The following is a 20,474-nucleotide window of genomic DNA, read 5'->3' on the forward strand; positions in this document are numbered from 1 at the left end:
GGGGATGTCCTGGAATTTCATCAACTCATGAGAAAGATGAGGGAAGATGAGTGAGGTCAGACGAATCCTGACCTTACTTGGATGAGGTCGGGATTCGAGATGGGACAGTGGTTGGGGAATGGAGCCCAACCACTTGAACGCCTACCTGCAGGATGCGGCAGACAGACAGAGAGAGAGAGAGAGAGAGAGAGAGAGAGAGAGAGAGAGAGAGAGAGAGAGAGAGAGAGAGAGAGAGAGAGAGAGAGAGAAGGGGGAAGGAGAAAGAGAAAAGGGGGGAGGAGAAAGAGAAAGGGGGGGGAAGGAGAAAGAGAAAGGGGGGGGAAGGAGAAAGAGAAAGGGGGGGGGGAGGAGAAAGAAAGAGAGAAGAGGGGAAGGAGAGAAGTGAAGGCTACGTATTTTAGATAGATATGATAACGTTTATTCAGGTAAAAAAAAAGTACATATTCAAAATGAGTTACAATCAGAATGTTGGATGTCTATATAGATATAGACATCCAACACTTGGATTTATTAATCGAAGCGTTAGTAACAAGACACCTGGTGTGGTTCTCAAGCTATATCTTGCTCTAGTTAGGCCCCATTTAGATTATGCAGTTCAGTTTTGGTCGCCATATTATAGAATGGATATAAATTCACTTGAACGTGTCCAGCGTAGGATGACTAAGTTAATTCCCCAAATTAAAAATCTTTCATATGAAGAAAGATTAACGAAGCTTAAGGGGGCATATCAAAAAATATCGTTATAAATTAAAATTGTTCAATTTGCTTATAAATTTTTTTATGAAATGGTTATAGAAAGGGCCTGCAACTGGTCCAAGTTTCACCATCACACCCTAAACAGAAAAGGAGAAAAAAATACACAACGTATTATGCAACGAATGTTCAACATTCTCAAATAATCTCAGGGAACACATGTGTCAACTAAAATGTCTACTATGTGCTGTAGAAGCACAAACTCTTGTAATAATTGTAATATGTATGTTCAATATATTTATATTTAAAAAAAAAAATTTTCTTTTTATTTTTTTTTATTTTTTTTTTGGCCAATTTTTTTTTTCTCGTTTGTTATCAAGGGATTTGCATGAAACTTACACACCTTGCTCAATGGATGCCTATCTGCAAGGGTGCCAATTATGAACGAAATCTGTTGAAGTCAAGCTCAGCTACAGGTGGCCGAACTTGGATCTTTATTTTACTCTGGAAAGTAATTTACACCTTCAAATTACTTCAGAGCTTTCATTTATTAATCAATTTACATGCAAATTACACCTTATATGTAGCGTTTGTGCTCCTACAGACTCTAGTAGACATTTTAGTCCAAAGTCTATTTGTTGATTTTATAAAAATTTATAAATATCATATATTGCATATTTTTTTAGTAGGGTAACTTTGAAAAATTATATTATTGCACTAAACACTTTTTTGATAAAACTGATCACTAGAATCCTTTATTATGTGCTTAATTAATATCTGAGTGTTGTAGAAATGATTTTAGTTGACACATGTGTTCCCTGAAACTATTTGAAAATTCGTTGCATAATTCGTTGTTTATTTTTTTTCTCCTTTTCTGTTTAGGGTGTGATGATGAAACTTGGACCAGCTGCAGCCCTTTCTATAACCATTTCATAAAAAAATTTATAAACAAATTGAACCACTTTTAATTTTACATCGATATGCCACCTTAAGTTACATTCACTGGAAAGGCGAAGAGTTAGGGGTGACATGATAGAGGTTTACAAGTGGGTGAATGGACATAACAAAGGGAATATTAATAGGGTATTAAAAGTATCAACACAAGACAAAACACGAAACAATGGGTATAAATTGGATAAGTTTAGATTTAGGAAAGACTTGGGTAAATACTGGTTCAGTAACAGGGTTGTTGATTTGTGGAACCAATTACCGCGTAACGTGCTGGAGGTGGGGTCCCTCGATTGTTTCAAGCGTGGGTTGGACAAGTATATGAGTGGGATTGGGTGGTTATAAATAGGAGCTGCCTCGTATGGGCCAATAGGCCTTCTGCAGTTGCCTTTGTTCTTATGTTCTTATTCCTCTGAGGATTTTGTAGGTTGTGATCATGTCTCCCCTTACTCTTCTGTCTTCCAGTGTCGTAAGGTGTATTTCCCGCAGCCTTTCCTCGTAACTCATGCCTCTTAGTTCTGGGACTAGTCTAGTGGCATACCTTTGGACTTTTTCCAGCTTCGTCTTGTGCTTGACAAGATACGGGCTCCATGCTGGGGCCGCATACTCCAGGATTGGTCTTACATATGTGGTGTACAAGATTCTGAATGATTCCTTACACAGGTTTCTGAACGCTGTTCTGATGTTAGCCAGCCTCGCATATGCCGCAGACGTTATTCTTTTTATGTGGGCTTCAGGAGACAGGTTTGGTGTGATATCAACTCCAAGATCTTTCTCTCTGTCCGTTTCATTAAGTACTTCATCTCCTATTCTGTATCCTGTGTCTGGCCTCCTGTTTCCACTGCCTAGTTTCATTACTTTGCATTTACTCGGGTTGAACTTCAACAGCCATTTGTTGGACCATTCACTCAGTCTGTCTAGATCATCTTGTAGCCTACTATCGTCCTCAGTTTCAATCCTCCTCATAATTTTTGCATCATCGGCAAACATTGAGAGAAACGATTCTATACCCTCTGGGAGATCATTCACATATATCAGAAACAGTATAGGTCCAAGGACTGACCCCTGCTTTCACTCCAGCCTGCATCTCCAGCTTTTTCACTAGCCTCTTGTGTGGCACTGTATCAAAGGCTTTCTGACAATCCAAAAATATGCAGTCTGCCCACCCTTCTCTTTCTTGCCTTATTTTTGTTGCCTAGTCGTATAATTCACGTAACCCTGTGAGGCAGGACCTGCCATCCCTGAATCCATGTTGGTGCTGTGTTACAAAGTTCTTTCGCTCCAGGTGCTCCACTAGCTTTCTTCGCACAATCTTCTCCATCAGCTTGCATAGTATGCAGGTTAGGGACACTGGCCTGTAATTCAGTGCCTCCTGTCTATCCCCTTTTTTGTATATCGGGACTACGTTAGCTGCTTTCCAAATTTCTGACAGTTCCCCCTGTTGCCAGAGATTTGTTATACACTATGGAGAGTGGTAGGCACAGTTCTTCTGCTCCTTCCCTTAGTATCCAAGGGGAGATTCCATCTGGGCCTATAGCCTTTGTCACATCCAACTCTAGTAAACACTTCCTTACTTCCCCGCTGGTAATCTCAAACTCTTCCAGTGGTTCCTGGTTAGCTATTCCCTCTCTTATCTCTGGGATTTCTCCTTCCTCTAAGGTGAAGACCTCTTGGAATTTCTTATTCAGTTCCTCACACACTTCCTTGCCGTTTGTAGTGAATCCTTCTGCCCCTATCCTTAATTTCATAACCTGTTCTTTTACTGTTGTTTTTCTCCTGATGTGGCTATGCAGCAATTTAGGTTGAGTCTTTGTCTTGCTTGCGATGTCGGTTTCGTATTGTCTTTCTGCCTCTCTTCTCATCCTGACATATTCATTCCTGGCATTCTGGTATCTTTCTCTGCTCTCCAGTGTCCTGTTATTCCTATAGTTTCTCCATGCCCTTTTACTTTGCTGCTTAGCTAGCCTACATCTCCTATTAAACCATGGGTTTCTCATTTTCATTTCACTGTTTTCCTTTTGGACTGGGACAAACTTGTTTGCTGCGTCCTTGCACTTTTGCGTGATGTAGTCCATCATATCTTGGGCCGTCTTTTCCCTGAGCTCTGTATCCCATGCTATATCTTTTAGGAATTTTCTTATCTCCTCATAGTTTCCCTTTCGTTATGCTAACCTTTTGGTTTCGGTATCCCTCCTCGAGTTCAATAACCCTTCTTCAATCAGGTATTCAAACACCAATACACTGTGGTCGCTCATTCCTACTGGGGCCTCAAAACCGATTTCTCTTATGTCAGAGTCGTTCAGGGTGAAGACCAGGTCGAGTCTCGCTGGTTCGTCATTTCCTCTCGTCCTTGTGGGTTCACTGACATGCTGGGTTAAGAAGTTTCTAGTCACCACCTCCAGTAGTTTGGCTCTCCACATATCCTCGCCTCCATGTGGTTCCTTGTTCTCCCAATCAATCCTTCCGTGATTGAAGTCGCCCATGATGAGCAGGTGGGATCTATTTCTACAGGCAGAAGAGGCTGCCCTCTCAATTATAGTGTCAACTGCCATGTTGTTTTCGTACTCTTGACTGGGTCTTCTGTCATTTGGTGGAGGATTATACATTACTGCTACTACTATCCTTGGTCCTCCCATTGTCATGGTGCCTGCTATGTAGTCTCTGAAACCCTCACAGCCCGGGATAGCCATCTCCTTAAAACTCCATTCCTTTCTCATGAGTAGGGCCACTCCACCTCCTCTCCTACCTTCCCTCTCTTTCCTTATTACTGTGTACTCCTGGGGAAACACGGTATTTGTTATGATTCCAGAGAGTTTTGTTTCAGTGAGTCCGATTACATCTGGGTTCACTTCTTGTGCTCTTTCCCTTAGTTCACTTGCCTTGCTTGTGATCCCATCTATGTTCGAGTATATTACCCTGAAACTGACTCTCTTCTGCTTCTCCTCTGGGAGGGACCTGTGGGGTCTGGGGTGAGCGGGAGCTGGGAGGGTCTGGTACGAGGAGACTGGTGGAGGAGGAAGGGCTTGGGGGGGTGGGGAGGAGGGGGAGGGTTGGGGGGGTGGGTGAAAGGGGGAGGGTTGGGGGAGGTGAGAGGGGGAGCATTGAGGGGGGTGAGAGGAGGTGGTTTGGGGAGAAGGGGGGGGTTTGGGGGGGCAGTAAAGGGGGGAGGGCTTGGGGGCGGGGTGGGGGGAAGGGATGGCTGAGGTGGGTGAGGACAAGGGGAGGGTTGTGGGGAGTGGTGGAGAGGGGAAGGCTTAGGTGGGGTGGGGGAGAGTGGGGGGGCTTAGGGGGGCAGGGGAAAACGGAGGGCTTGTGGGTGGGAGAGACGGGAGGGCATGTGGGAGAAGGGAGGGCTTGGGGGATGGGGGAGAAGGGAGGTCCTGGGGGGAGGGGGGAGTGGGAGGAGGGGGGGGGGAGTGGGAGGAGGGGGTGGGTGGGGGGAGGGTGCCTTAGGTGGGTACTTAGTGGGGAGCTGACAGGGGTTGGGGCAGGTAGGGTGTCTGTTGGGTAGAACCGCACTCCCTGTGGCTAGTGCACTGTTTGAGGAGGGTTCCCCACTCTCCCTCTGGGATTGCAGGGATCAGGGTTGTGGTTCCCTGAATCCTCTCTCTCTCCCTGCGCTCCTTCCTCGCGTCTGTTGCCTGCTTTCTCTCTTCCCTTGTCATATCCCTCTGCAGGAATGCTTTTGTGTGTGTGTGTGTGTGTGTGTGTGTGTGAAAAAAATAGTAGTTAGTAACAGTTGATTGATTGACAGTTGAGAGGCTGGCCGAAAAAACAGAGTTCAACCCCCACAAGCACAACTAGGTGAATACACACACACCCAGGAAGCAGTCTGTAGCAGCTGTCTAACTCCCAGGTACCTATTTACTGCTAGGTAACTGGGGCATCAGGGTGAAACAAATTCTGACCATTTGTCTCTGGTCTGGGAATCGAACCAGAGGATTACGAGTCCTGCGTGCTGTCCACTCAGCTTGCAGTCCCTACCACAGTGTGTGTGTGCGCGCGTTTGTGTATGCGTGTGTACTCGCCTAGTTGTGCTTGCGGGGGTTGAGTTCTGGCTATTTGGTCAAAGAGTGTTCTGGTTCTTTGGTGTGTTTACTAGTTGTGTTTTTGCGGGGGTTGAGCTCTGCTCTTTCGCATGCGTGTGCGTGCGTGCGCGCGACCCGCACCACATCCCTCCCACCAAGCTGTCCATAGCGATTAACAAGTACAAAATAGATGTCAAAATGTGTGGAGAGTCAAAGGTGAAGCAGTAATGGCCGAGCAAGGGGTGGGAGGGTGTCCGCCCAGCGTCCACACTCACACACACACACACACACACACCAAGTCAACTCTTTGCCTCCGTCCTTTCTCCCCGGCTTCCTTTCAAGGGTGGTGTGGGGGCCTGGCCGCCGCCGCCTTGTGTTGTCGCCCCATTGATGCTCCTGTGTATTGAAGAACAGTTTGTAAAGCGCCACTACTCGCCACCATTTACTGGGGCAGCAAGCAGGAGAGGCGCGGGGGTCAGTCCCCCTCAATTTGGTCGTCGTGGACACATTTTTCCTGTCGTACTTTTGTCACCTCCAATTGCTGGATCATCTCGTGTGTGTGCTCACCTAGTTGTGCTTGCGGGGATTGAGCTCCGGCTCTTTGGTCCCGCCTGTCAACCGTCAATCAACTGGTGTACAGGTTCCTGAGCCTACTGGGCTTTATCATATCTACATTTGAAACTGTGTATGGAGTCTGCCTCCACCACATCGCTGCCTAATGCATTCCACCTGTTAACTACTCTCACACTGAACACACTGAAAAAGTTCTTTCTAACGTCCCTGTGGCTCATGTGGGTACTCAGTCTCTACCTGTGCCCCCTTGTTCACGTACCACCGGTGTTAAAAAGTTTATCCTTATCTTCCCTTTCAATTCCTCTGAGAATTTTGTTGGTAGCGATCATGTCTCCCCTTACTCTTTTGTCTTCTAGTGTCGTAAGGTGCATCTCACTCAGCCTTTCCTCGTAACTCATGCCTCTTAGTTCTGGGACTAGTCTAGTGGCATACCTTTGAACTTTTTCCAGCTTCGTCTTGTGCTTGATAAGGTACGGGTTCCATGCTGGGGCCGCATACTCTAGGATTGGCCTTACATACTCGGTATACAAGGTTCTGAATGATTCCTTACACAGGTTCCTGATGGCTGTTCTGATGTTAGCCAGCCTCGCATACGCCGCAGATGTTATTCTTTTTATGTGGGCTTCAGGAGACAGGTTTGGTGTGATACCAATTCCTAGATCTTTCTCTCTGTCCGTGTCATTAAGTACTTCATATCCTATTCTGTATCCTGTGTCTGGCCTCCTGTGTCCTCGCCTAGTTTCATGACCTTGCATTTACTCGGGTTGAACTTTAGTAGCAATTTGTTGGACTATTCATTCAGTCTGTCTAGGTCATCTTGTAGCCTCCTACTATCATCCTCCGTTTTAATCCTCCTCATAATTTTTGCATCATCAGCAAACAATGAGAGGAACGATTCTATACCCTCTCGGAGATCATTTACATATATCAGAAGCAGTATAGGTCCAAGAACTGAACCCTGCGGGACTCCACTCGTGACGTCTCGCCAATCTGAGACCTCATCCCTCACAGTGACTTGCTGCCTTCTGTTGCTTAGGTACTCCCATATCCACCGGAGTACCTTCCCTTTCACTCCTGCCTGCATCTCCAGCTTTTTCTCTAGCCTCTTGTGTGGTACTGTGTCGAAAGGCTTTCTGGCAATCCAAAAATATGCAGTCTGCCCACCCCTCTCTTTCTTGCTTGATTTTTGTTGCCTGGTCGTAGAATTCAATTAACCCTGTGAGGCAGGACCTGCCATCCCTGAACCCGTTTTGAAGCTGGGTTACAAAGTTCTTTTGGTCCAGATGTTCCACTAACTTTTCTCACACAAACTTCTCGATCAGCTTGCATGGTCTGCAAGTTAGGAACACTGATCTGTTGTTCAGTGCATCCTGTCTATTTCCCCTTCTTGTATATCGGGACTACCTTAGCCGTCTTCCAAATTTTTGGCAGTTCCGCTGTTACTAGTGATTTGTTATACACTATGGAGACTGGCAGACACAGTGCTTCTGCTCCTTCCTTTAATATCTAAGGGGAGATTCCATCTGGGCCTTGTCTCTTGCCTCCTGCTCTCTATACCTATCTTCATTACATTACATTTGCTTGAGCTAAACTCTAGCAACCATTTGTTCGACCATTTCTTCAGTTTGTCCAGGTTTTCTTGGCATCATCAGCAAATATTGAGAGGAATGAGTCTATACCCTCTGGGTGATCATTTACATATATCAGAAACAAGTTAGATCCGAGAACAGAGCCCTGTGGGACTCCACTGGTGACTTCACGCCAATCTGAGGTCTCACCCCTCACTGTAACTCTCTGCTTCTTATTGCTTAGTGTTACTGTATCGACGAAGGAGTATGAAGTGGCGATTTCTGCGCCATCTATGGATCTGCACTCCAACTTCCTGGTATTGGGTGCAACACAGACAACGCCATCTGTTGGTGGTGGCGTGACATCGGTGAAAGGCTCCAGTTTCCTGCCTCAGAAAGTAAGATCGATGAGAATGACCTCTGGTGGGTGGCGTTGAGATCAATGCCATTTAGGTTGCGACTACAATTACAATTTCAATTCCCCAGTGAATGAGTATTATCCTAAGATCACCCAGTATACTGTCCGTCTAGCTAATGATGTTTATGTTCACAGATGTGACGTAAGGAGGCGATTGCGCTGAGGAGGGCAGTTCTACATTGGGCAGTCCAAGAACTCTTAACTTGGTTCTGTGATAGGACAAAGTGGCCGCCGTCGGTTTTAGCAGTATGTCAGCTGCTGATTTATGCAGTGTTGTCTGGGCCGACATACCCGGGATTGGCCAGGCAGAGTTACAAGACGACAATGGCTGTGTTTGTTGAGAAGTGCTGGTGGCGAGTGACTAGAGACTTCTGCCAGGGTGTTAGCTACTCGTGTATGTGATTATTTGAGACCCCTATCCAATCGTATTGGCGTATGCCTTTCCATTGGAGACTTTCAGCGCCGTGGAGAGGGGGGGGGGGACCTGCTGCCTGGGTAACAGCTTCTCCTCCGTAATCAACCTACCCTGGCTTTGCGCCCTGGTGAGGCCACTCCAGACCAGGCCGACATCAAAGCCCAACTCCATAGTCTCCTGAGACTGATGAATGCCTACTACTACTACTATCAGTATGTTGCTGAAACCCTCTGCCAGTGTGTATCTGGAGAACGGAAGTGGGGTATTGGCACAGCATGAGGATACGATACGGTGTGCGTGGACTGTCCCATGTTGAAGAAGGTGAACTCGCCGGTGTTTGCCATTACGAGTGGACGACGTGTCCACTCGGTGAAAGTGGATTCACCGGGATTTGATGAACACTGTCGAAGTATTGTGTCCTGAGTGAAAGCGACACTTCCTAAATATGTGCAGTAATACTCTATTATAAAATATATATAGTGGTGAAGGTGTTAATATATTGTTGAAGGTGTAATTGTGTATTGTTTATCCCCCCCCCTTTATTCATTGCACTACTACTAGCCACAGCCAGTTCTTGAAAATTTACCACCGACGTGGTGCTGGATAAAGACGAAGAGGTTATAAGATACATTAACAGCAAGAACCTCGGTTACTGGCCCAAAGTGGCCGTAACACTTAGGCACTCCCATTATCCACTGGAGCACCTTACCAGTTACTCCTGCCTGTCTCCCCAGCTTATGTACCAGCCTGTTATGGGGTACTGTCTAAAAGGCTTTCCAACAGTCCAAGAAAATGCAGTCGGCCCAGCCTTCTCTTTCTTGCTTAATCTTTGTCACCTGGTCGTAGAATTCTATTAAGCTTGTAAGGCAAGATTTACCCTCCCTGATCCATTTTTGGCGATTTGTCACGAAGTTCCTTCTCTCCAGATGTGTTACCAGGTTTTTCTCACGATCTTCTCCATCACCTTGCATGGTATACAAGTTAAGGACACTGGCCTGTAGTTCAGTGCCTCTTGTCTGTCACCCTTTTTGTATATTGGGACTACATTAGCCATCTTCCATATTTCTGGTAGGTCTCCCATCTCCAGTGACCTACTATAGACTGTGGAGAGTTGCAAGCAAAGTGACAAGGTACGGGCTCCATACTGGGGCCGCATACTGAATGATTCCTTACCCAGGTTCCTAAAAGAAGGCTGTTCTGATGTTAACCAGCCTCGCATATGCCGCAGACGTTATTCTTTTTATGTGGGCTTCAGGAGACAGGTTTGGTGTGATATCAACTCCTAGATCTTTCTCTCTGTCCGTTTCATTAAGTACTTCATCTCCTATTCTGTATCCTGTGTCTGGCCTCCTGTTTCCACCGCCTAGATTCATTACTTTGCGTTTACTCGGGTTGGACTTCAACAGCCATTTGTTGGACCATTCACTCAGTCTGTCTATCTCAGTGTGTGTCTCAGTCTGTGTGTGTGTGTGTGTGTGTACTCACCTAATTGTACTCACCTAATTGTTTCTGCAGAATCGAGCATTGACTCATGGATCCCGCCTTTCCTGCATCAGTTGTTTACAGCAATGACTCCGGTCCTATTTCCCTATCATACCTAGTTTTAAAATTGTGAATAGTATTTGCTTCCACAACCTGCTCCTTAAGCGCATTCCATTTTCCCACTACTCTCACGCTAAAAGAAAACTTCCTAACATCCCTGTGACTCATCTGAGTTTCCAGCTTCCACCCATGTCCCCTCGTTCTGTTACTATTCTGTGTGAACATTTCGTCTATGTCCACCCTGTCAATCCCCATGAGTATTTTATACGTTCCTATCATGTCCCCCTCTCCCTTCTTCTTTCTAGTGTCGTAAGGCACAGTTCCCTCAGGCGCTCCTGTGTGTGTGTGTGTGTGTGTGTGTGTGTGTGTGTGTGTGTGTGTGTGTGTGTGTGTGTGTGTGTGTGTGTGTATGTGTGGAGGCGGGGGGGGGGGGGAGTGTGTGCGTGTGTGTTAAAACCGGTACCTTTCTGGGTATTCCACTAACCTCGTCCTTGCTGTTCTTTGAAGCCCTTCCCATTGGCTGCTTGTCAGTGATGCTGGTCTGTAGTTCGATGCCTCTATCTTGCCACCTCGTATACTCGTGCCACATCTGCCTTCCTCCAGCTGCTGGGCAATGATTAAAGATCACTTCTCGAGAAATAATGAAGACCTGTGTAGCGTCTTTCACCATCAGTAGTGACGCATTTGTATAGTGACGTGTGAGTGTTGAGCTTGGGGAAGGGTCCTGTGTCTTAGTTAATGCAGCTGCGTCAGTGGTGGTCAGAGTGGCATCTGCTACAGCTGTTGTGTGCTACAGCTGTTGTGTGCTACAGCTGTTGTGCGCTACAGCTGTTGTGTGCTACAGCTCTTGTGTGCTACAGCTCTTGTGTGCTACAGCTGTTGTGCGCTACAGCTGTTGTGTGCTACAGCTGTTGTGTGCTACAGCTCTTGTGTGCTACAGCTGTTGTGTGCTACAGCTGTTGTGTGCTACAGCTGTTGTGCGCTACAGCTGTTGTGTGCTACAGCTGTTGTGTGCTACAGCTGTTGTGTGCTACAGCTGTTGTGTGCTACAGCTCTTGTGTGCTACAGCTCTTGTGCGCTACAGCTCTTGTGCGCTACAGCTGTTGTGCGCTACAGCTGTTGTGCGCTACAGCTTTTGTGTGCTACAGCTGTTGTGTGCTACAGCTGTTGTGTGCTACAGCTGTTGTGTGCTACAGCTGTTGTGTGCTACAGCTGTTGTGTGCTACAGCTGTTGTGTGCAACAGCTGTTGTATGCAACAGCTCTTGTGTGCTACAGCTCTTGTGCGCTACAGCTGTTGTGCGCTACAGCTGTTGTGCGCTACAGCTGTTGTGCGCTACAGCTGTTGTGCGCTACAGCTCTTGTGTGCTACAGCTCTTGTGTGCTACAGCTCTTGTGTGCTACAGCTCTTGTGTGCTACAGCTCTTGTGTGCTACAGCTCTTGTGTGCTACAGCTCTTGTGTGCTACAGCTCTTGTGTGCTACAGCTCTTGTGTGCTACAGCTCTTGTGTGCTACAGCTCTTGTGTGCTACAGCTCTTGTGTGCAACAGCTCTTGTGTGGTATTGATATAAGTTCGAAGTACACACACACAGCGGTATGAGGAAGCCTAATTAAGCTGTTCTCATCTCGTTCAGTGCGACGTGTTCATACATGTTTACACGCACCACAAACAATCAACATATTACTGAACATTCTGGTTAATAAACATAAACATTTCTTCGTGTACACATACAGTAAGATACCAGACGCGCACATAAATACTCATATGACTAAGTACATAGACATAATTAACAATAACGAGGCTACACATAGACATTCAAGCAAAGCAACAAAGGTTACAGTCTTGGTAAGAGGGGAGGGAGCCGGAGCCGGTCGGCCGAGCGGACAGCACACTGGACTTGTAATCCTGTGGTCCTGGGTTCGATCCCGGGCGCCGGCGAGAAACAATGGGCAGAGTTTCTATCACCCTATGCCCCTATTACCTAGCAGTAAAATAGGTACCTGGATAGTTAGTCAGCTGTCACGGGCTGCTTCCTGGGGGTGGAGGCCTGGTCGAGGACCGGGCCGCGGGGACACTAAAGCCCCGAAATCATCTCGAGATAACCTCAAGATAACCTTTGGTGCAAAATTCTTGTACCTCTCCAGACTGTCAGTCTTCCGTTGACACACATCCTGGCTGTCTGTTCAGGAACAGTCCTTGCCTCAGTATTTCTACTTACATAATCAGCCGTCAATCAAGAAAATGATGGGTGAGGGTGTGAGACCTTAACATACTATATATATATATATTGTACTATACTTGGTTTCATTATCATATTCATTATCTCATTTATCCCTTTCTTACAACTCTCAACTTTGGACCTGCACATGGGATCTCGACTGGTCAATAACTCAAGTGCTCCTCTGCTATCGACAAATACGAAAACACCTTGTTGTTCTTGACTTACTTCCTCCAAACCAGCCAGAATGGCCTGCAGGTCAGCTTGTGTGGATGATATATAATTACTAATTCGCGGATCAATTTTCCTGTCTACAGTTCCATACTGGGTGTGTTCCCTTATCAGGCCACCACACCCTGCCCTGCTATCCTGCGCCACCGACCCGTCATAATATAGACGTAAACTATTGCCTCGTGGTAACCGAGGTCCCGTGCTTCTATACAAACACCGTAGCTGTCCAGAATCACACAGAGGCTTTGTTCATCTTGAGGGGCACAATTTCTACTTCTACAAGAGATGATGGAGTTCAGGAATGTTTGTACTGAAAATATTTCAATGGCCCCTAAGCACACATCCCAAATGAGTTTTAAAGTGAAAGAGAAGCGAGCAGTGAAGGGGTTGAGGAGGATGGGGTGTGAGTGTGTCTGGAGGAGAGAGAGCCCCGGCACTTGTGAGGGTCACCCTCATGGACCTGACCCAGGAAGAGGCAGAGAGGGCGAGGAAAGCCCTTGGTCTTCCCTCGTGTCTCTAATTGAGCTTTCATTTGGTCTCTTGCCTTACTATGTGTTCTCCGATGCTCTCATGTCTTACTCGATTCCCCTAGCTTTCCCCCTCAGAGGTCCTGACACTCCCCTTGTCCTGTCATCTCTCTGCGTCCCCTCGATTTTCTTGCTCGTCTACATTTTTCGAAGCGGCCCTCCTTGCATACCTTTTGTCTCCTTGCATTCCTCCACACACCTCTGGCCGCTTCCCCTCTCAATTCTCCCCACCCTCTTCATCCCTCCCCTCTCCACCTCACTCATTTGTTTCTCTACAGGGCAGCATGTGGGAATTTTTGGGCTCTGGACCCAGCAAGAACTCCTGTGCCCTTATTCATGAAGGTCGGTGAACTCTGGCCTGGCCCACACCCCAGCCCGTCCTCCCTAAGGTTCCCAACGTCAAGAAAACGGTCAATTTTAAGCGTTCTCTCCTACCCTGAGCCACACCCGGTGGTGCTGCGTGACGCTGGACCACCTGCGTGACGCTGCGTGACGCTGCGTGACGCTGGGGACCACCGTCCCTTCAGGCCTTTGACGCTCGCTACAAGGACCTCTACAACTGGCTGGTGTCGACTCGTCTTTCATTGCCCCGAAAATAAAGACAAGCTTAAGGTTCACCTTGTCGTGAGGCTGTACCCTACTGTACCTCAACTTGTAGGTCCCCTTCAGTCCTCTTGTGGTCACTTATGTGTACCTGCTGGATCGAGCTTAAGCACTTGGGCCCCCGCATTTCCAGCCATCTGCCGTCTAATGCAGCGACACTTGACATTTCTTCCATCTTGTCTACAATTAAAATTGTGGATATTGTTGGTGCCTTCTACTTCTTCGTCTACTTCATTCAATTATTCTACTTCTGATACATTTATATAGGAAATATTTTCTCAAGTGTGTTGTTTATGAATATTTCTCTTTTTTTTCAGCATGTCAGTTGCTATAGGTATTTGTGACTCCACAGTCAGTCCTGACTGGTTACTCCCTCCCTCTCTCTCCTGAGCCCTTAGGCTCTGCCTGCTCAGTCACGGAGTGCTGGTGGCCAGCTGTGTGCCCCACTGCTGTGTGCCCCACAGCTGCTGTGTTACCCACAGCTGCTGTGGGTACCCACAGCAGCTGTGGGGCACACAGCAGCTGTGGGGCACACAGCAGCTGTGGGGCTGCTACAGCTGCTTGTGTGCCCCACAGCTGTGCGCCCCACAGCTGTGCGCCCCACACCGCCCCTTGTACACTATATACCAAGTTAACGAGTGAGTTTGCCTTGTGTCACATGTCAAACGTCTGTGTCCTCAAGTCCATTTCTCTGTCTCAAGTGCAGTTTGGTTCCCTCGCGCCCCCTGCTGCGTCCTCCTCACGTCCCCTGGTACGTCCCCTCGCGCATTTCGACGGCCCTATCTGAGCTAAATACCGGATTCTAACCACTGAAACAGCAGGCAGCGACGAGGCGGCCCAGGAACACCCATTACCAATTCTCTTTCTCTCTTTCATACGAATATTCTTCCATTCCTTTCTCCCATCATCCCTTCCTATCTCCCCTCTCGTGAGCCACTCCTGCGTCCCATCCTCCCCAGCAGGACGCGCCAGGACGCAGCAGTTGGGGGCTGTGTGGTCCCCCCCACCCAGGCGTGGACCACAGACCCGTCCTCTAGTACCTCGTGTTTCTCACCCTCCGTTCTCAGATGTCCCCTTCGGCCTCCACATCTACGGTCTGTAGAGGCCGAAGGAGGGGGAGATCTGAGCGGTTTTGTTCTCCCATATTGTCGCCTGAGAGGAACGAGACTCAGCACTTGGGCTCCGCCTCTTATTCATCAGATATTTCGTGCAGCAATTGCCAGACAGCGTGTGCGTCGGCATATCTACCCCTGAGGCTGGTGATAGACTTGACCTCCACTACCTCGTCTTCCAGCTCCGCTGGTCCTCCTCCACCCATGCCAGAGTCCTTGGCCAGCCTCACTGCGCCTCTGAGCATCTTGTACTTGACTCAGGATAATGAAGACCTTCCCGGGAGATGTTCCATCAGCACAGTTCCATAGCGCAGTGGGCAGCGTCGTTGGTTCACAACCGAGTGACTAGACGTTAGCTTGGTGGTGGTGTGGTGGAGGGTTAATAGGTTGTGCATGTGCACTGTATAAAAGGAATGAAATGATCATGACTAGTACACAGAGATTGAACAACTGGGCAAGCACGACACAGACCGAGCTATTGGGTATTTATCTAGCCACTGAATACCTTAAGCTCAATGGTGGTGGAGTTATTTTTTGTGACTCTAAAAGTGCTCTGCAGTCCTTAAATAACCCATCACAATGTATGTCGGAAGTAGCTTGTAATATTAAATGGAATGTAATTTTTGCCAATGATAATAATTCTTGTATAAAATTTGTGTGGATCCCATCCCATGTTGGAGTTGAAAAACATGACTTTGTAGATCAATTGGCCAATGAGGCTTGCAGGAAAGAAAACATTGATTATGACTTTGGACTATCTAATGCAGTTATTAGAAACATACAAATTAAAGAAATTAATTCAGATTTAGAAGAACTAAGAAATGCACAGAGACCTGAAAGCTGCAGTATTAAAAGTTATGACAAGTTTTGTAATAATAGGTATTTGTATGGTCAGCACAGTAACCGGACCAGGCAATGTGATGTAGTAATTGCGCGAATTCGCCTTGGCTATAGACACATCTGGCAGGTTAGTGAGGCTGAGCCACTACCAGAATATTCAGATTGTAAACTCTGTGATAAACCTTTAATGCACTCACTAGAACACTATATTGATGAATGTGAAACCGTAAAGGACTTTAGACCTCCTGGCCTATTGTACCACCAACTGTGTAACTATTTTATTGACTCAGGTGTTCTGGACGACATCCTAACAATTTACCCAAAATTTGCTTGTCCATTTTAAAGAATGAAGAACAATTTCTATTTATATTCTAAGCTGCATCACTTATGAACCCATCCCTGCCCTTGTGTGGCAGTGCACAATAGAAAGTTGTTGTCACATATTCACACATTAAAACATTGATTGTAACCGTGATATATATGTGCTTCAGCCTACAGTTTAGACCTATTATCTTATGTATGACCCTCTGTCATGCGTGACAGTGAATACTAGCATTAACCTCAATTTAATAAGACTATCAAAATCCTCAGATTAGGCAAAATTGTAATTAATTTTGTCAATAAAGATGTTAATAATAATAATGTTAGTGTGGCGGCCACGACACCAACCAACACACAGTTGACTCCTCTCTCTCTCTCAATATATATATTCCATCCAGGTTGGTACGGGTCCTGTAGCACAGTAGCCTAAGTTCTCGACTCTCAATCCCGGACCTCCGTTTGGGACAGCACGTTTCCTTTCACCTGATGCCTCCATCCACCTGGTAATAAATAGGTACCTGCATGGGAATTAGGCAACTGTTGTGGGTTGCATCCTGGAGGTTGGTCAGTAGTTGCATAGGCCGTAGAGGATCACCATAAATATAACAGGCTTCCTGTCCCCGACAAAGTGAACTATGAATGATATATTGCCATTCTATATACACCCAGGACGCAGCTCAGATAACTTGTGGGGGTGACCAGTATCAGTATGGTTATCTTGAGGTTATCTTGAGATGATTTCAGGGTTTAGCATCGCCTGAAATCGCTAGGGAGCCGGTGGCTGAGAGGGCGCGTAATCCTGTGGTCCCGGGTACGATCCCGGGCGCTGGCGAGAAACGATGGGCAGAGTTTCTTACACCCTGAATGCCCCTGTTACCTAGCAGTAAATACGTACCTGCGAGTTAGTCAGCTGTCACGGGCTGCTTCCTGGGGGTGGAGGCCTGGTCGAGGACCGGGCCGCGGGGACACAAAAACCTCGAAATCATCTCAAGATAACCTCATGAAGATAACCCCGCGGCCCGGTCCTCGACCAGGCTTCCTTTTTGCTACAACCCCCCCCCCCCCCCCCCCCGCGCCAGGAAGCAGCCCGTAACAGCTGTCTAACTCCCCGGTACCTATTTACTGCTAGGTGAACATCAGGGTGAAAGAAACTCTGTCCATTTGTTTCCACCTCCGCCTGGGATAGAATCCGGAACTTTAGGACTACGAATCCCAAGCGCTGTCCACTCACCCGCCAGGCCCCTGCGAAGGCCATCCTTTTAACACATTAATCTAAAACAATATTAACTTACCAAATTTAACTTTAAATTTCCTTGTATGTAATTCATCATTTACAAACCTTCTTGAGTCCTTGTGCTTCATGAGTCCTTGTGCTTCATGAGTCCTTGTGCTTCATGAGTCCTTGTGCTTCATGAGTCCTTGTGCTTCTTGAGTCCTTGTGCTTCTTGAGTCCTTGTGCTTCTGAGTCCTTGTGCTTCATGAGTCCTTGTGCTTCATGAGTCCTTGTGCTTCTTGAGTCCTTGTGCTTCATGAGTCCTTGTGCTTCTTGAGTCCTTGTGCTTCATGAGTCCTTGTGCTTCTTGAGTCCTTGTGCTTCTTGAGTCCTTGTGCTTCATGAGTCCTTGTGCTTCTTGAGTCCTTGTGCTTCATGAGTCCTTGTGCTTCATGAGTCCTTGTGCTTCATGAGTCCTTGTGCTTCATAAGTCCTTGTGCTTCACGAGTCCTTGTGCTTCACGAGGGAAGGGACCCCTCACCAGTCGCACGAGAATTATGGAGGGGGGTGGTGCCCCTTCCCTCACTGCCCTCACACATTCCCCTCACCCGTCTCACCTGTCACTTCTTTCCCCTCTGGTCTCTTCCCCTTCCATGGTTCTCGCCTCCCTTCCCATGCTCTCGTCTCCCTTCCCATGCTCTCTCCTCCTTTCCCATGCTCTCTCCTCCTTTCCCATGCTCTCGTCTCCCTTCCCATGCTCTCGTCTCCCTTCCCATGCTCTCGTCTCCCTTCCCATGCTCTCGTCTCCCTTCCCATGCTCTCGTCTCCCTTCCCATGCTCTCGTCTCCCTTCCCATGCTCTCTCCTCCTTTCCCATGCTCTCGTCTCCCTTCCCATGCTCTCTCCTCCTTTCCCATGCTCTCTCCTTTCCCATGCTCTCTCCTCCCTTCCTGCGGTCCGTGCCAGGAAGGGAGACAGGTGAGGGGGACAAAGATGTGGCCGAGGAGCCAAGCAGCTGTCGCCCGCTCTGGTACGTCTTGCTGCTGCTCCCGTTGTTGTTGCTGCTCCCGTTGTTGCTGCTGCTGCGTTGTTGCTGCTCCCGTTGTTGCTGATGCTGCTCCCGTTGTTGCTGCTCCCGTTTTGTTGCTGCTCCCGTTGTTGTTGCTGCTGCTCCCGTTGTTGCTGCTGCTCCCGTTGTTGCTGCTGCGTTGTTGCTGCTCCCGTTTTGTTGCTGCTCCCGTTGTTGTTGCTGCTGCTCCCGTTGTTGCTGCTGCTCCCGTTGTTGTTGCTGCTGCGTTGTTGCTGCTCCCGTTGTTGGTGATGCTGCTCCCGTTGTTGCTGATGCTGCTCCCGTTGTTGCTGCTCCCTTTGGTGTTACTGCCGTTGTTGCTGCTCCCGTTGTTGTTACTGCCGTTGCTGCTGCTCCCGTTGTTGCTGCTCCCGTTGTTGCTGCTGCCGTTGTTGCTGCTCCCGTTGCTGCTGCTCCCGTTGTTGTTACTGCCGTTGTTGCTGCTCCCGTTGTTGCTGCTCCCGTTGTTGTTACTGCCGTTGTTGCTGCTCCCGTTGTTGCTGCTCCCGTTGTTGCTGCTCCCGTTGCTGCTGCCGTTGTTGCTGCTCCCGTTGTTGCTGCTCCCGTTGTTACTGCCGTTGTTGCTGCTCCCGTTGTTGCTGCTCCCGTTGCTACTGCCGTTGTTGCTGCTCCCGTTGTTGCTGCTCCCGTTGTTGTTACTGCCGTTGTTGCTGCTCCCGTTGTTGCTGCTCCCGTTGTTGCTGCTCCCGTTGTTGCTGCTCCCGTTGTTGCTGCTCCCGTTGCTGCTCCCGTTGTTGCTGCTCCCGTTGTTGTTACTGCCGTTGTTGCTGCTCCCGTTGCTGCTGCCGTTGTTGCTGCTCCCGTTGTTGCTGCTCCCGTTGTTGCTGCTCCCGTTGCTGCTGCTCCCGTTGCTGCTGCTCCCGTTGTTGTTACTCCCGTTGTTGTTACTCCCGTTGTTGTTACTGCCGTTGTTGCTGCTCCCGTTGCTGCTGCCGTTGTTGCTGCTCCCATTGTTGCTGCTCCCATTGTTGCTGCTCCCGTTACTCAGACTAGTAATAAATCAACCCCATACACACACCTGTGACATGGACCAGACCACACAACACATCTCAGTAGGATGCCGGGGGGGGGGGGCGGGGGGAGGGACACGGATATTGCATGGCACTGTCTACCTTGTGGCACTACCTTCGGCAGTGATCGACGCAGTGCCATGTCGTTGGCACTTCCTCGGCCCAGATACGATGCCAAGGAGCAGTTTTTAAATTTTAAATTTTGCCCCGAGGGGCGAGTTTATTGGGCAGCGCCACTCATCCATAGCAGCATGTACAACACTCCCCAATAGGAAGAAAACCCGCTGGGTTGTTCATCCTGTCACTTGTACCCAGACACAGCTGGGACTTGCTTAACTGTCTCAAGTGAACAGCTCTTCAGACAAGAAGATTAACATCTATCAACCCTTAAAATCTTCCGTTACCTTACGGGTGTAAAATGGAGGAATCTTTTAAGAACAGTATCAGTATTTGACAAATAGTGTTTTCCTAACTCAAACAATGTGGGGTTTATTATTCTACACACATTTCTAATATCTCCCAGGTGCTCACATTCCTTTAGGTAGTGGTCAAGGCGGTGTCCGTCACTCTCACCACAGATTTTGCAACTCCGCTGCTCAGCTGTTATTTCCATTCCATATCTCTATGGATATTTGTATCCAAGACGGACTCTCCCTATTACTGATTCTCTCCCGCGTCCTCCTCCTCTTCGTCCATAATGACTGGGATTGTCAGCTGCAACCATGTTGTACCATCGTACAGATTCACTGGTTTGTGCTTCTATCCTCCTTTCCTCAGTTACCTTGTCACGGTGATGTTGCCTGACAATACCTCTAATTTGTAGTAAAGTCTTGGGTATAAAGTATTCAATATGGTCTCCTTCAGCAGCCAGCACATCTGCTCGTTCATTCCCACATATTCCAACATGGGAGGGGATCCACAGGAACTTGACGACTCTTCCTTGATTGGTAAGTACTCTCACAGCTCCCTTAATTTCAACGACTATCGCAAGATTCTTGGCCCGATTTTTACTTAGGCTTTGTAGCGCTGCTTTTGAATCAGTGCAGATCACTGCACCATTAGTGTTTCGTTCAAGGAATCTTAACGCCATAACAATGGCAGTTAGCTCTGCTTGCGTTGAGAGAG

General features: G+C 47.8%; 1 protein-coding gene across 1 annotated transcript in view; it reads right to left on the minus strand.

The window, feature by feature from the left end:
- The window catches only part of LOC138352229 (protein rtoA-like), a 61,291-nt gene extending 41,054 nt beyond the window's left edge, over positions 1–20,237 (minus strand). The window contains exons 1-2 of the mRNA XM_069304514.1: positions 20,131–20,237; positions 18,284–19,328 (exon numbers count right to left, since the gene is read on the minus strand). Coding sequence (XP_069160615.1) covers positions 18,284–19,328; positions 20,131–20,237 — 1,152 coding nt within the window. The remainder of the gene's footprint in view (positions 1–18,283; positions 19,329–20,130) is intronic.
- Between the last annotated feature and the right edge of the window lie 237 nt (positions 20,238–20,474).

This window comes from Procambarus clarkii, chromosome 52, assembly GCF_040958095.1.
Source record: "Procambarus clarkii isolate CNS0578487 chromosome 52, FALCON_Pclarkii_2.0, whole genome shotgun sequence".
In the NCBI taxonomy this organism is placed as follows: Eukaryota; Metazoa; Arthropoda; class Malacostraca; order Decapoda; family Cambaridae; genus Procambarus; species Procambarus clarkii.